General features: G+C 41.3%; 1 protein-coding gene across 2 annotated transcripts in view; it reads left to right on the top strand.

The window, feature by feature from the left end:
- The window catches only part of ASAP2 (ArfGAP with SH3 domain, ankyrin repeat and PH domain 2), a 460,853-nt gene that overhangs the window by 83,950 nt on the left and 360,896 nt on the right, over window positions 1–16,007 (top strand). For both annotated transcript variants that reach the window (XM_082252497.1, XM_082252496.1), the window contains exon 2: window positions 12,088–12,160. In XM_082252497.1, the coding sequence (XP_082108623.1) occupies window positions 12,088–12,160 (73 nt within the window). The remainder of the gene's footprint in view (window positions 1–12,087; window positions 12,161–16,007) is intronic.

The following is a 16,007-nucleotide window of genomic DNA, read 5'->3' as shown; positions in this document are numbered from 1 at the left end:
CATTTAAACAAGTTTAGGTGCCAGACCTTTCTTTGATTAATCATGGATCCCACCTTCTCTCAGACTTTCCGGCAACAGTCTGAGACAAACTTCTACAGTCTGAAAAAGTGGAATTAATTTATCTTCATAGATTTCTTGAGGGTGATTGTTAAAAAATATTTCTGTCCAAAGTGAAGAAGCCTCTCCAACCCAGTCTGCAGGAGGGCCACAATATTCCTTCTGACAATTAACTTCTACAAGATGAATATTACACCTTTCCATCCACTCCAGACGGTAAGGTTCATTGTCCTTCTTCAGAGAAGTGACCCAAGCCTCGCTATCAGCATCCAGCGTTGTTGTCCATTATAGAATGATCTGCTCTCTCCTTGGGTCATAATCAGTGGGTAGGACACTTGCCCTTAGTACACACCAAAGAAAATGGTATGGAGGTTAAGTTCAAAAGAAGGGGAGTAATGAGTTGGATAACCCTCATCTCTCTACTGAGGAAGGGGACATAAGAGGAAGAGGAAGCATAAGAGGAAGGGGACCCCCTAAATGGGACTATAGTGGGTGAATATTAAAGAATAGCGCACACATGCAAAAGAAATGACTATCAAATATGGAGACAATCCATAAATAAAAATGGGGATTTAGTCCCACCATATGGCCATATCGTGCTCAAGTCCACCACTGCGTCAAAGTACCCCATTATCAGTGGGTCCTACACTATCCATAAAAAAGGGGTGAATCCAGCCTCTCTAACCCTTGGAGACAACACTCCTTGCTGGGAAAGATGTGCTAATGCACTACAAAGGACTCCTCCTCCTGTATCTACTTGATGGTGGACTCTGATAGAGTACAGGTGTGTGTGGGGGGTGGGATGCTCAACCTCAGAAGTCTGGTCAGACCGAATACATAATAAACAAGCAAGAAATTGGGGGAGCAAACCCTGGAGCAAAAATTGGGGGAGCACGATATGGCCATATGGTGGGACTAAATCCCCATTTTTATTTATGGATTGTCTTCATATTTGATAGTCATTTCTTTTGCATGTGTGCGCTATTCTTTTTTAATATACATGTTGCTTGGTCCATAGCTGCACCAGCTTTAGATATACATGTTCAGGGTTTGCTCCCCCAATTTTTTGCTTGTTTATTATAGTGGGTGAATAACTCATAAATGTGTCAAAAAAATATAATTTATTTCATAATGCAAAATATAAAGTATGTACAATTTACAAACATAATCAAGTACAAAAAATGACTTTAAAATCTGAATAATGGCGACTAGACAGAACTATCATGTGACGGACGTGACATGGAGGAACCTTGGGTTTGGTCCTGGAGACCCTACGCATTTCAAAAAGTCTCTTCCTCAGGGGGTCTTAGACCATAGTTCCATTACAAATAATCTGCCACCAGTGGAGCTTTTAAACAGGAAAGTGGATGCGGTGATTGTTCCGTGACTCGTTTTTTTGTGCGAATTTTCATATGAGCCCCCTCCTTGGGGACTTCTTTTCTTTTTTTCCTCCGTGTTTAATTCGTGTGGGCAAGTCAGACCTTTTGTTATTCTGAAGAAATCATTGTTTGTTCCTCTGTGCTTCTGTCATCCACTTTCCTCTTTAAAAACTCCACTGGTGGCAGATTATTTGTAATGGAACTATGGTCTAACATTATTCAGATTTTAAAGTAATTTTTTGTACTTGATTATGTTTGTAAATTGTACATACTTTATATTTTGCATTATGAAATAAATTATATTTTTTTGACACATTTATGAGTTATTCACCCATTATAGTCCTCACCAAAGGCTCTGACCTGGTTGGGTCTGTCACACACGGGTGGCCGTTATTTCAGAGCGCATGTGCCGGTGAGGTCACCAGTTGCATGTACAATAAATATCCCCTAAACGGTGCACGTTTAGGGGATATTTACAGTACCTAAAGGTAAGCCCTATTATAGGCATACCTATAGGTAAACCTCATGCATGGGAGTTCACTCCCACTTTAATTCCTTGTGATAGTGAAAGCATGTTCAGCCAAGTCAGATTTTACTTTACTGTATAAGTGACAGATCCTTTACCTCTAGTCAGCTGAGATTTTTACTGCTTATGCCTTTGCTAATAAGACTAATTTATGTTTATTGGAGATTGAGAAAACTGGCTTCTGTTCCGTTGGTTCCTTTCCAGATTTCCAGCCATCTGCTGGTAAACGGCAGCTTTTTCCTTTACAAATATTTGCCCAACCTAAGCGATCAACAGTACGAGCCTTGCCTTTCTTTTAATACGTTTGGATTGAGTTTATTTTAGTCAGATCGTGTTCCTTCATGACATGGATTATTGTTGACTTTACATATTTGCTTTCCGCTATAACAACCCTCTTGCTGTATACCCAGCTGATATAGGTCAGTTCTTCCTGGAGGGTCTGCCCATACCTGAGCAAAGCCTGTCATTAATGATGATTGACACAAATGCCAGCTTTACTCACAACCGTGTGGTTCTGCATTGGGGATGTCCTCAATGGAGGCATTAAAATCCATCGAAAGCCCTTAGTGTTTTCCGTTCAGAGTGATAAACCGACATTTTCTATGCGTGTGTTGGAAGCAGGCAGTGATTGCATGAATTTAGCTTTGGAGTGCAGGGCACATGTCTTCACACCAACAGGGGAACCATCTGTAATGGGTGGATGGGTAGGGCTTAGCCAACCTCTTGTAGCTGCTGTTTATTTCTAGCAGTTTGTGATCTCCACTGATTACACAAGTCCATTGCAGCATAGAAATCATCATTTAAGGCTTTCATGGTTTACACTGATTTGATAGAGTAAAATAGAAATGTAGAGAAGCTGTCTTTATTTTAGGATCAATAATGTTCTGAAAACATCATAGCGATATCCCTCATTGTTTGTGTTCTTTGCAACGGAATTGTGTTGGATCCAATTTAGCTTTGTAAAACTCTGTTCCCGTTGATCTCTTTAACACTTCCCATATGCCTGCTGTCTAGTTTTCCCCTTGAAGTTGCAGTAAAAGTAGATTAAATGCTCCCATAAAATAGGCAGAATTGTAAGAAGTTGACATATGGCAGGAAATGTTTTTTCTGGAGTTTGTTCATTTGCAGCCAGGTTGTGCCTGGTACTACGCAAAGGAATCCTGTCTGCCCATTTCTTATTTCGTTTAGGCTCTCTGCAACATTGTCCAGTCTAATAACAGGCTGTCTGTCCTCCAGGTGACCTCCCGGAGCTCAGGGTTCTAGTGTTTTATGGTTCTACCTTTCAGCTGCACACACACACCTTGACCCTCCAGCATAGGTATATCGATGGATTTCGGCGATCTAGGCTTGGTTTTTTTATAAGAATTCTCCCCTTCCTGAACAGATTACAAATCTCAACTACAGGCAGTCCCCAGATTATGAACAAGATATGTTCTGTAGGTTTGTTCTTAAGTTCAATGTGTAGGTAAGTTGGTAATTTTTTTAAGTGTAACTCCACCCAAAAAACTATTTTTAGGTTTTGGATAGCATAGGGAAGGGTCAACTGGCCATGTGGTGATGTGGGATTGCTGACAGGTCTGCCGGACAGTAGGTGGCACCATGCAGTGTGCAGTAAGATGGCCACCCGGTAGTTTCCAGGACCAGCGTTGCGTCATGCTGCCTCCGTTCTTAAGAATGAGTCGGATGTTTGTAACTCATCAACTGCCTGTAACAGATTTCACATTACAACCATTTCAATATTTTACAAAGATTGGAACGGTATTTACACATGTGCATTGGTCTCAGAAAACCGATCAGGATGACAGTCCAATCCGAGATCAGAATGGAAACTTCAGCAGGTTCTTTGCCTATTTATCATTTTCAAATCCCAGCGTCCCCTTATTGTAAAAATATAAAAAATGGTCTTGTTTCATCTTTCCAGTCTTTTTTTTCTTTTACAGTGAAAAGGCTCTACAGACCATTAAACGCCGGTTCATACCACAGTTTCAACATTCCTGAGGCATTTCTGCATGTGCGTTTTGATACGTTCCAGTGTTATTCTTATGCGTTCCATTGCAATATTTTCCCCTATCTTTTTTTCTTCATCTTGATGGAGGCGATGTGCGTTTTTGCACTGGAACGCATCTGGCATGAACCACCCCTCAAACACTAGTAAAAATTTTTTTATTTAAACTATCAAAGGCAATAAAAAATCCCAAGTGCACTTAAAAAAGCATATTAGTATTTTTGTTTCCCTATGTATCCTTTTGTCTCCTCTATGCCCAGAAGCTAACAACGCTCCTTACAATCTGAGTGTACAATCTCCTTTACGTAGTGCAAGGACTTCTCTTATTTTCTTCAAATTCATTGAATAGATTAAGTAGATGCTCATATTACATAGTTTTGGTGGATCTTAAGTTGATTGTAAAGGGAGTGTATAGTCCGATTGTAATGTGTATGGTGACCCCAGCTAGTCCTACGTTGGTATCAATGATGCGCTCAGGCATGTTCAGACACCAAACCCGCCTCAGCTGTCCCGTTGGGAAGATATCAAAACCAATAGTCAATCAAAGGCATTCCCTGCCCCACAGCCACATGTATACAGTACATGCCCTTTACATACGTGTAGCCGCAGGGGTGGGAATTGTCTTTGCTATTGGCTATTGGTTTTAACAGCTTCCCGAAGGGATAGCTAAGACTGGATTTAACACTTGTCCAAACATACCTGAGCTCATTCCTAGTTGAGATGTACATTTTTTTTTTTTTTTTGTCCCCCCCCTCCTAATATTCGGAAATCTGTCGTCCTTTTAAAATGTAAAATCTGATCGGCTGCCCTTATCAAGAGATCGATCCCTTTTTAATATCTGCTGACACTTTGATCCCACTTGCATTGTTATTGTGTGTTACCGCATGCTTTTTGTGAATTGATGTGTGTATTACCTTAAAGCGGAACTTCACCCAACTTTCCTCTCCCCTCCCCCCTCTTCTTTAACAATTGACACCTTTTTCTGAGAGCGAGGGAAGCGTCCCCCCGCCACTCCTTTGCTCACAGCTTTAATCCTAGTGCATATGGGCCGAATATCAGGTGGCATCAGCTGGTTCAATAGAAACCAGCTGACATTCGGCCCGTGTGTACAGCAGCTGGTCTGACAGTTCAGCTGGCTTTAGTCAAAGGGGCATGATTGGAAGAGGTCTGCTGATCGACACCCAATCAGCACTCTCAGTCAATGGCTGCGTGCACTGACCGGTGTGTCCTGATAGGGGGCGCAGTGGGGCGCATCCCCCTGTGAGAACATAATAGCCGCTGGGTTGAATGAAGTAAAACACTCAGTGTGTACCAGGCTTTATGGGACACATATCACAGGTCCCAGAAGACAGCGGGACCATTCACAAAGTCCAGCACGGCTCACTCATGCACAGTTGGAAGCAGGCTGTGAAGCCTGCAAGGATGCCAGTGCCTGGACCCGAAGCCCATTGAAGAATCCGCTCGGGTAAGGAAAGCGCTGGATCCCTGGACAGGTAAGTGTCCTTATATTATGTCAGCTGCTGTAGTATTTGTAGCTGCTGACTTTTAATTTTTATGGGGGAAGACTAAGCGCCGGTTCACATTACCGCGACGCTACTTCCCGGGGCGACCTCCGAGATCGCGGTGCGAGCAGCGCGCCGCGACCTTGGAGCGGCCGCCACGGACTTCATAACATTGAAGTCTATGGCGGTCGCCTCCTGGTTGCCCCAAAGAAGCTCCGGACCCTTTTTCTATGTCGGAGCGATTTGTGTCGCTCCTATTAGAACGGGTCCGCAGCTTCCCTATGGGAGGCGACCTGCGGCGACCTGTGAGGCGACCAGGTCGCCTCACAGGTCGCCCTAGTGTGAACCGAGCCTAAAGCTCCTCTTTAGGGAAGCCTATTTATTTTGAATGGGCTGCCAGCACACATCAGCGTGCAAATAAACAGGCTTGTACTATGTTGTCAACACGGTGTACCATTAAAGACGGAGTATTAAACGTGTGCATTGCAGAACCCTATACAGAAGAGCAGGTGTATATATTTCTCTACTGTATATATGCATTGGGGTGCTATTCAGAATGAGCTAGAATGCGTAAATACCCGTTTGCTCCAGTAATGTGCATTAAAACTCACATTACTACATTGCACGTGTATGCTAATGCAACCTTAGTGTTCTCAATCAGCTGGGATACCTCAGGCATAACTAGATTTAGGTCATGTACAGACATGCAAAGTTTGATGATAGGAAGAGATGAGGCTACATTATATTAAAAAAAAAAATGCAGGCAGTCCCCAGGTTACAAACAAGATAGGGACTGGAGGTTTGTTCTTAAGTCTAATTTGTTTCTAAGTCGGAACAGGTACATATTTTAAGTGTAGCCCCAGCCAAAAGAATAATTTTTACGTTTTTTGGATAGCATAGGAAAGGGTTAACACCCTTGTACCATTTGTTTTGCTGTCTGTACCCTCATTCAGAAAATTTCACCTCACTTTCTGTCCCTATGACAACTGGATTTTGAAAATGTTGTGGTGTTGTGGAAACCAGGATTAGTGATAAAGCTTCAGTGGAGACATCTTTTTCCCATGAGAACTCTTCCAGGAGTGAATTTCCCTTCCTAGGGGGAGATTTCTCCTCACTTTCTGTTGTCTCCCTCCGTTTGTAAGTAGGAGTTGTTTGTAAGTCGGATATTTGTAACCTGGGGACCGCCTGTAAATAGGTTACTACTATAAAGGAACCGTTCACAATTATTTTATTTTTTTGTGTGTGTGGAGGTCAAAAACAACCATAAAAATTTGTCAAGTTTAATACATAGCAGTGACCCAGCCTACCTGCCCAGGGTTTAGGTTTCTAAAGCTGGATACACACTATAAGATTTTCTGAAGTCTTTTTTTCCTTCAGATTTCCCTTTTCTATGTAGTGCAAGGGCCTGCCAGGTTGCATACAAATTGAAAGTGTTTAGGTTTGACCTCATATTCTATGGTTTTGGAAAGTCTAAAGGAAAAAGTCTTCAGGAAATCTTAGTGTGTATGGCCCATAACTCGAGTAAAACTTGATTTCAGGCCAAATTCTTGAGGAAACCTGATGCATTGGGAACACCTATTTCAAAGCCAGTGATTCTGCATGCCAAACTTTCCCAGCACAGTCCCACCTGAGTGTCCCACCCATCTAATTATTTGCTTGGCCAATGTTCCATTATTTCACAATGGTAAATATGACTTTTTGAAGCAGGCAGGTAGGTCTGAACCAGTTGTCCTTGGAGACCTAATTAAAGCTCTATTCAGTCTGGCAATGGGAAATGATGGTAAATTTTGTATAAAAATGTAGCTTGATTTAGGCACATATTTGTTATTTTCTGTATTTATTTTTTTGTTAGCAGCTCACTAAGTATTTTTGCTTGATAATTTTCCTGTTAAAAAAAATGATAAACTAATGCTGGTCTTACACCCGCAGAATTTAATTTTGACAAAGTATAAAAATTGCTCATCTGACCATTCGGTGGTATCTTCGTGGACTCCACTAATGTGAACACATTTTCATACCAGTGCCATTTTCAAGGTCTCCTATTTATGAATGTTCTATGTTTGTAAATGTTCTTCTTTTGGAATAACTTTGACAATTTGCAAATAAGACTGGTTACAAATTGTCTTATTCAAGAGCGAATTCAACGATTAGAAATTTAATTTATTCCCATTGGATTTTTGAAAAAAATGTTTTATTTTTTTTGCTGTGGTCGAAATGGATTGAGTCGCTCCATTTTTATAGTGATTCTAAAGGCAAAATTGTTTGTTCTTAAAATGTAAAAGATTTTATAGTTGCATGCTCTGTGCAATGATATTGCACAAAGCTGTCACTTACCTGTTCTTTGGCATTCCCCCGTCTTTTCTCTCCTCCTTTTTGTGGGTGCCCCCATAGCAAGCCGCGTTGCTGGCAAGCTCCTGAGCTGGACTGTGTGCGCCCTATGGCCCGGCCAGTGTAAACGGACCTGTCACCCGCTCTTCTACTCTGATCAGCGGACAGATTCCCTGCTGATCAAAAGGGAAGGTGCCCATGTGAAAGCGGCCTAACTCAGCAGGAGTGATACCCCTATCCTCCTGGATAAGGAAACAGAGCAGGATTCTTCTGGGTTGGATTTCTCAGGTTTAGATAAAGTAAAGCTGTGAAATGGCTTTAAACCTTCTTCCAATATTCATAGGAATTCAGCTGTAAATAAATATATCTCAAACCCTTAAGTGGTTTCCTACCACAGAGCTAATTGAAAGTGTCTTATTGATTATCTTTCTGTGCTAAAAACTATTTATAGTCTATAATTACACTGCTGACCACGGCAGACTGGTTGCCTCCTCCATTAAAATACATTAACGTTTTAGTCTACCTAAAAATGAAGTTTTTCTTTTTGTTAGACTAAAATCGCCTATCTGTTTTTACTCTGAGGAATGCAGGATGGCTGGATCTCTTCTGTACACTTGCTGTGAGCGGTCCCATTGCCCCTGTTGGATTATTAATTTATTACATATCCTAGATAATGCAGCAGGACTGAGAACACCCATTGGCCCTTTGGAGTAGCATGTGTAGGAGCAGATAAGGAAACCATAATAGGGAGATCTCACTGCCAAGTGGGTGACTTAAGCTGGCCATATGCCAGTACAATTTGGTACGGGAATTCTGAAAAACCATTCATCAGAGCATCTTTTCTTGTCATTATTGAGTCAACTAGTATCGTTTGAAAGCCTTTAAAGTGGAAGAAAGTCTAAAGCCTCGTACACACACCACAAATTTTTTTTTTTTTGGTTGAACGAAAAAAAAAACTGAAAGCTAAGGTTGTATAGCCCCTGTAATAACAATCCGATGTTAGTACAGCCATCTCCCTTGCCTTTCTATTGTGTTCTGACAGGGGGACGGCTCCCCCACCAGAACACTGACCAGCATTCGCAGCCATTGGCCTTCTTTGGTAATGACTTTTTGACAGAAGCTGCTGGCCGAACCGGCTGCTCGCTGCTGTACACATGGGCTGAATGTTGGCAGGTTTCTATTGAACCGATCGATGCTGCTCAACAGTCAGCCCGCGTGTACTACTATTTTCTTAAAAATGTCCCCCCCCCCCCTACCTATCCTTTCTACCGTGTGTGTGTATGTATGTATGTATATATATATTAGTGATGCACCGAAATGAAATTCTTGGCCGAAGCCGAATAATAATGAAATGCTTGGCCGAAGGCCGAATACCGAACGCGGTGTTTCGCATTTTTTCCATTTATTTTGCCAATTTTTTCACCAATAAAAATGCATAGAAGTGCCCATAGCAATACACATAAATGTGCGGAAATGTAATGAAATGCAGGTGCATTTGTGTTGTCCTCTGTTAATGTAATGGGCCCTGAGCCTAGATTAACATTGATGCAGTCTTGGATTTGCAGTGATTTCTGTGCACTTAGTATTAGTAGTTCCCCATACTGCTTTACAATCACACTCCAGTCAGTGACTGTCTATGCTGCCTAGAAGAGGTGCACAAACTGCACAAATCCCAAAAATGGCTGGGCATAATGGCAAATTATTTGGCAGATAAGACATAACAGGAAAATGAATAATAGGTGTCATCATAGTATGAATCGCTATCGAGTCATCATAAACTAACTCACCGGCGGTCCGGTGTCACTGTGTCTTGCCGTGGTGCTGTCACGTGGTGCCTGAAGCTGCTCCGCCGAGTCCGACTCCGCCGCTCTCGTGCGCTGGCTCCGCCTCCGCCCCACAAGCCCGCCCACCCACACTGCTCCAAACCAACTGGCAGCCGCTCGCCTCGGCTCGGCCAGTAGCAGACAGTGCGGGTTTTTTGGCTATTTTCGGACGAATAATTTCGGCCGCCGAACATTCGGTGCATCCCTAATAAATAAATAAATAAATAAATAAATAAATATATTATATATATAAAGTGTGTGTGTGTGTGTGTGTGTGTGTGAAAAAGATCTGTATACTTGCCTATTATTTTAACCTGGTCCAGTCAGGTAATTTTGCAGCTCCAGCATCCCTGTGTTAGTGAGCCATTGCTGCAGGGGAGAGGAGGGTACACTGGCAATGGCTGGGTTATGGTAACTTATGGATGATGTCACTGTTATTGAATGCTTCTTTACCCATTGGGGCTGAAGCTGCAGGATCACGTGACTGGAACGTGTAAAAATTGGTAAGCACCACCGATCCTTTTTTTTTCTTCTTTTGTACAGGGTCTGCAGTATAGGTAGGAAGAGAGACCAGTTTTTTTTTATTATTTTTTTTATTTTAAGTATAGCAAGGAAGGTCAAAGAAGATGTGGGAATCCCTCCCGTTGAGCTTCTGCTTTCTCCTGACAAGGAGGGGATTGAAGAAGAACACAGTGATTATTTCTAGCAGCATGTTTGTTACTTAAAAAAAAAAAAAAAAAAAAAAAACGAATCCCTTTATGACAATGCCAGCCGGATGGAATTCAGTCACTTGTTTTTGAAGCGTTTACTATGTTCCCTTTCCCTTGCGAAAAAAAACTAAAAATCCGAGGCAGCATTTGGGCATCATCACTTAACATGGTGAAATGCGTGTGAAACTTGTCTTGACATGGGATAACACTGTAGACTCATTAACCTGCATTTGTCTTTCTGCCTCATCCCGCAGCCAATGTGAAAGAGGCCTTAGTCAGGACCTTATCCTTGATTTACATTTTTGGGTCTTCGTTACAGGTACCTTTGTTTGTATTCACTGACCTATAGAAAGCTGTGCTGTCAGATATTTAGATGCTCCTTCCTGCAATTCCATTAAACTGTGTGAGACTAGATGCAGAAATATATATATATATATATATATATATATATATACATACATACATACATACATACATACATACATACATACATGCTATATTACTAACAGTATTGGGACACCTGCCTTTACACGCACATTAACTTTAATGGCATCCCAGTCTTAGCATGCAAGGTTCAATATTGAGTTGGCCCACTCTTTGCAGCTATATGAGTCTCAACTCTTCTGGGAAGGTTGTCCACAAGGTTTAGGAGTGTCCCTATGGGAATGTTTAACCATTCTTCCAGAAACAAATTTGTGAGGCACTGATGTCAGCGAGAAGGCCTGGTTTGAGTCTGCGCTCTAATTTATCCCAAAGGTTGAGGTCAGGACTCTGTGCTGGCCAGTCAAGTTCCTCCACCCCAAACTCGCTCATGAATATCTTTCTGGACCTTAGTCCCTAGAAGAGGTTCCTGTACTACTTCAACGCGACTTCTATCCGGCGTATGCCCATAGACTTTAGTCTATGGAAGTCAAACTCTCTTGCTTTAAAATGGTATCTAGTCGTATAAAAGTAGTACTCAAATTGCATCAAGTTGCCAGGAAATCGCCTGGCAAAGTCACTTTGTAAGTCGCACGACTTTCAGGTCACAGTAGTGTGAATCAAGCCTTAGGGTAGTTTTACACCACAAAGAACGTCATTGCATGTGTGTCGAACGTCTGTGCATTTTTGCGTGTATCCTGCGATCTGTTTTTAAACACTGTGCTTTTTCCCCCCCTACTTTTTTACACTCTTCTTTACTTTTACCCATTGCATGGCACAATAGGTTTGCGATGTGATGCAGTGTGTCATAACGCAATGTTAGCTAATGCTGCCTGCCTCATAATGGGTAAACTGTGGTGTAAACAAGTCATTGGACTTCCTGATGGTCATCATAGTTGACTCCACTATTCCTGATTCCCAATAAATGGCCTTATGTTCCAGAAGCACCATGTGGCAGGGGGCAGAGCTGGTGATCTCTGCTACCAGGTAGTGTTTGTATACAAATAATTGATAACCTCGAAAATATAGTTAAATAATATTTTAAGGTAAACTAATATTGATCGTTCTAGTCACCTTTCAGAATTCATCACCGTTGCATCACATTTTAGGCAATTTGGTGGAAGTGATGTAAGCTTACTGGTGTTTTTTGCCATGGGGTTCGCTGGTAACTTGGGTAACACTTGGCAATGCAACAAATACTAATATAACATTTCCGGGTATGTAGACTTTTAAAAAACTGGATTTTATCAATATTCTGTTTGTCTTCAAAACGTATTGATTGTTTAATGTGCTCTGTAGGGGCTTTGCTAATGGTTTGGCTTTTCTTTTTGTCACAGGCCCTTGATGTCGATCGCACGGTTCTCTACAAGATGAAGAAGTCAGTAAAAGCCATTAACGCATCTGGTCTTGGTACGTGTTTTTGTTCCCACCTGCCTACTTTTTCTTCACAGTAACTGTTGATATTTTTAAGCACGGAGCTTTTGACGTACTTAGAATTTCACACATCTTAGTGTTGGGTCCCTGGGTAGCTTCAAACATCGAATAGACGGCAAGATGTGTTTGTCACCACTTTCAATCTGTGTTGCAGTACAGTAACATTTATATTGTATGCTTGTCCCTTGTTTCAACTAACACCTATAAAACATTCGATTTTTTTTAACTCTGTTCTTTCAGATATTCAATGGTTACTAGTGGAATTTGTATTGTGTGAATGAAGGCAGCACTTAAAAATTATTATTTTTACATAGAACTGTCACCTCCTTTTTCATCAGCGTTATGGAAATGAAATGTCGGAATGGAGGATGAAGGGCAGAAATGATGAAATCGATTTACAGTTTACTGTGGTTTGGCTGAATTTGATAATGTACAGTGAAATCAAGATTCTCCTGAATAGGAAAAATTCCCTGGTCTATAGAGTGACACAGTTTATTAATTCTGATTGCTGAGATTTCTTTATTGCACTATTTTGTGTGGATGGTGCTTTTTTGACTTTTATTTTCTGTTTTCTGTATGTAACCATATAGTCATTAAAGGAATGGGTTACAAAGTAGAATTGTGTGATTATGCTCTGATTTATGCCATTTGTTGACTATTGGGCTGGCATTAGACGGGTAGACCAGGCAGTCTCTCAGGATTTGTCCCCCCAATCTCCTGTCTGATGGGATGTGGTTCTGCTTTTATTTTGTGATTATAGTTCATCTAGACTTCCCCAGTCTTTGGAGGGGCAGCAAGGTGTGACATATCCAGATAGGCTATGATGAGAGTCTAGATTAAAACCTTGTGCAGGCCCACTGCTAAGCGCACGAGACTGTAGGTTTTGAACTTTGATGTGGTCGTGGATGTCCTCTCCTTGTGGTATAATTCTCAAGAATTGCAGCAGAAACTGTGTCTGAAGTTTCTGTCCATCCACCCAAGAAACAGAGATGGAGAAGGTGGACAGATTTTTGAATCCGCAAGGAGGCCAGCAGTAATTGAATGCTGATGGCCTGGAACTGCAGATCTTCCTGTTTGCCTGTTGGGTAACAGTCTGAAGATTCACGGGTGGGAGCTTTTGAGATTCTTATTGGGTATGATGGGTATTTAATGGGGTGCATCACATGTGAAGTAATTAGTAAACATATAGTTCAGCTGTATTATAATTTCGTAGACCTGAGGGCACCCAGCTCCTACAAAAAAAGTGCAAGTCTCTTGAAGGAGGTTCACCCAAGCAGCTGGTCAGTCATATTCTAATTTGGAGACACTTGCAACTCAAAAGTTTCAAGGTATTGATTTGAAGCGTTTGTCTATTTAATCACCTAAATATCTTGCTCTAGCCAAAATGTCTCTTTACATAAGTAAGGACTGAATACTGTTGTGGCTGGAACGTAAGTTACAGAAAATATCAGCAAACTTGCCAAAAATAGCAATCTGTGTGTCAGCTGAAAATTGCCTAATCTGCAACACCCATTAATCTGGTTGCCATTGTTTTTCTGCACTGGTGTGCACCTGGCCACATGCTGCCCAGTACTAGCAGTCCTTCTGAAGAATGTTCTGTTCAATGCGACCACTGAAACATATGGTCACTTGAAAGGCTGTGGATGAATGCCAGGCCCCCGATAGCTAAGGGTTGTAGGTGTCTACACCTGCAGTCTGTCCAGTTATCCAAGAGTTTATTGGTTTCTGTTATTACCAGTGTATTGCCTTTGTCTTACGAACCCCCGAAATTCAAAGAGGCATTAAGCCAGATATTTAGTCTGACTTTTATCATTTTATAACCTTTATCTTTTTTTCTAAATTAAATATTTGAGAGTTTTCATATAAACCTATTGGTATCATATGTAATACATGGAAGCCGCCAGTTTTTAATGCCAGTTTTAGAAGGTTAGTAAGTATTTTGCAAAATACATATTCAAGAAAAATTGATATGGAACAGAATAAATGTCCCATTTATACATAGGGATGTTATGGTATTCTTTCTTGCTGTAGGGAATATCTTCTTTTACAGTTGGTATGTTCATAGCTGTTCTGTAAAAGTACCATCAGAGGAGGTCTAGTGTGAGGCCATCTTTAGCCTAATAAAATATCCCAGAGAGTACAGCAGATGTGGTTGTTTTCAGGCTCACCGATTGAAACGCCATTTAGCTGCCTATTAATGCAGTTGGCCATGGAGAAGGAGGAAAGGGCAAACATTCAGTTTTTGTGTGAAAAACCACAACTGTCCAGTTCTGTGCTTAACCCAGTTTAGTTTGTCTTTTCTATTAAACCACAATTTCAATTCCTATGGTGAAGGTAGAAAGCACTAAATTAATGACTTAATGAGGGTCTCAGGCTCAAAGCAGGGACCACCTGTTCTAGACCTTCTAGGAGTCACTACCCCAGTTGCTCAAAAACTAAAGGTTTGAACTTAAAAACACAACAGTGTGTGCCCTAAATGATAAATTTAACTGTTCGCAAACTAAATTTAAAATACTGCATACATGCCTGCTAATAGCTAGCTGTTGTAAAACTGGCATGCCTCTAGGAGACCTCTCTATAGGCTTTATTATGGTCCTTATTGGGCATCTCAAAGCCATTTAAACGCAATACCCATTTTAGTCTAGCTCTGCTTGACCTGAAACTGCTGTTTCCATACAACCCAACACTCAAACTGTACACATCCCGTAATCTAATTCTGGTTAATATAAAGTTACATTCGTAACAAGAGCCTACCCGAATGAATGAGTAAATTCAGATTAATACAGTACCAAACATGGCTACGCTTTAATGACAAGAGGCAGATGAGACACGTTACATTTTACTAAGGAGAATATGCAGAAGATCAATATCATGTTTGATATCTATCACATTGTGTTTTTTTTCTGTTCAGTATTGGGATTTTTACTCATGCGTGCACAAATGATGCATTCTCCCAAGTGCAGAAGTTATGCATCAAGCTATGCACTTCTATGGCTGTGTGTACTCATCACATGCAGCTCCCTTGTGCCTGCATACATTGAATGGCATGTAGCTTTAAACTTCTTTAGTATCTATTTTGTATATGCTTGAAATTATATTCTTTCACCATTTATTTTTCTTTCTTTGAAACTTTATTTAAAATTTGCTAAGCTGACTCTCAAAATGCTTAAAAAAAAAGTAATTTTAAAGAATCCTTGCCTTTAAAAAATGCTACCATATTTCAAGCTCTATCTGTCCAGTGAAAGGCCAACTGGCAGATGCTGTGAACAGTGCTTGTTTCCGGACTTTCAGTGAGACACCTATAAATATGTCCCCTGAAAAATCTCTGCAAAGTGTGCAATTGGTAAAGGATATTATGATAAACCTTAAATTTTATTATGTGTGTTCCACCTCTTGCTCATCTCTTCTCCCCTTTTACTGCTGGAGGCTTGCAGTGAGAGCCATTGGCTCCTGCTGCTGTCAATGAAATCCTTTGAGGGGGAGGGGGACGCTGAGCTGCACTGTATGTCAGTAGAGGCACAGCCCGGCTCAGGATCGAGCTTGCACAAGTGCCCTCATAGCAAGGAGTTTGCTATGGGGCAATCGGAGAAGAGGAAGAACCAAGACCGCTGGTGGGGGACCTCAGAAGAAGGATCACACAGAGCAGGTGAGTATGACATGTTTATTATTGTTGGGTGAAAAACCCTTTGCAATCAATTTAACCAGTCAAAGACAGCTGAGTAGTGCGGCTCTTGTTCTTGAACGATGTCCTATGATGGCGCTCCAGAACGCCTGCTCTCACGCGCCCACGGGGGCACGCAGCAATTGTGTTCACTGTGTTCTC

Source organism: Pelophylax lessonae, assembly GCF_965119305.1.
Source record: "Pelophylax lessonae genome assembly, chromosome: 3".
Taxonomy (NCBI): Eukaryota; Metazoa; Chordata; class Amphibia; order Anura; family Ranidae; genus Pelophylax; species Pelophylax lessonae.
Note: the sequence above shows the minus strand (reverse complement) of the source record. Positions and strands in the feature narration are given on the sequence as shown.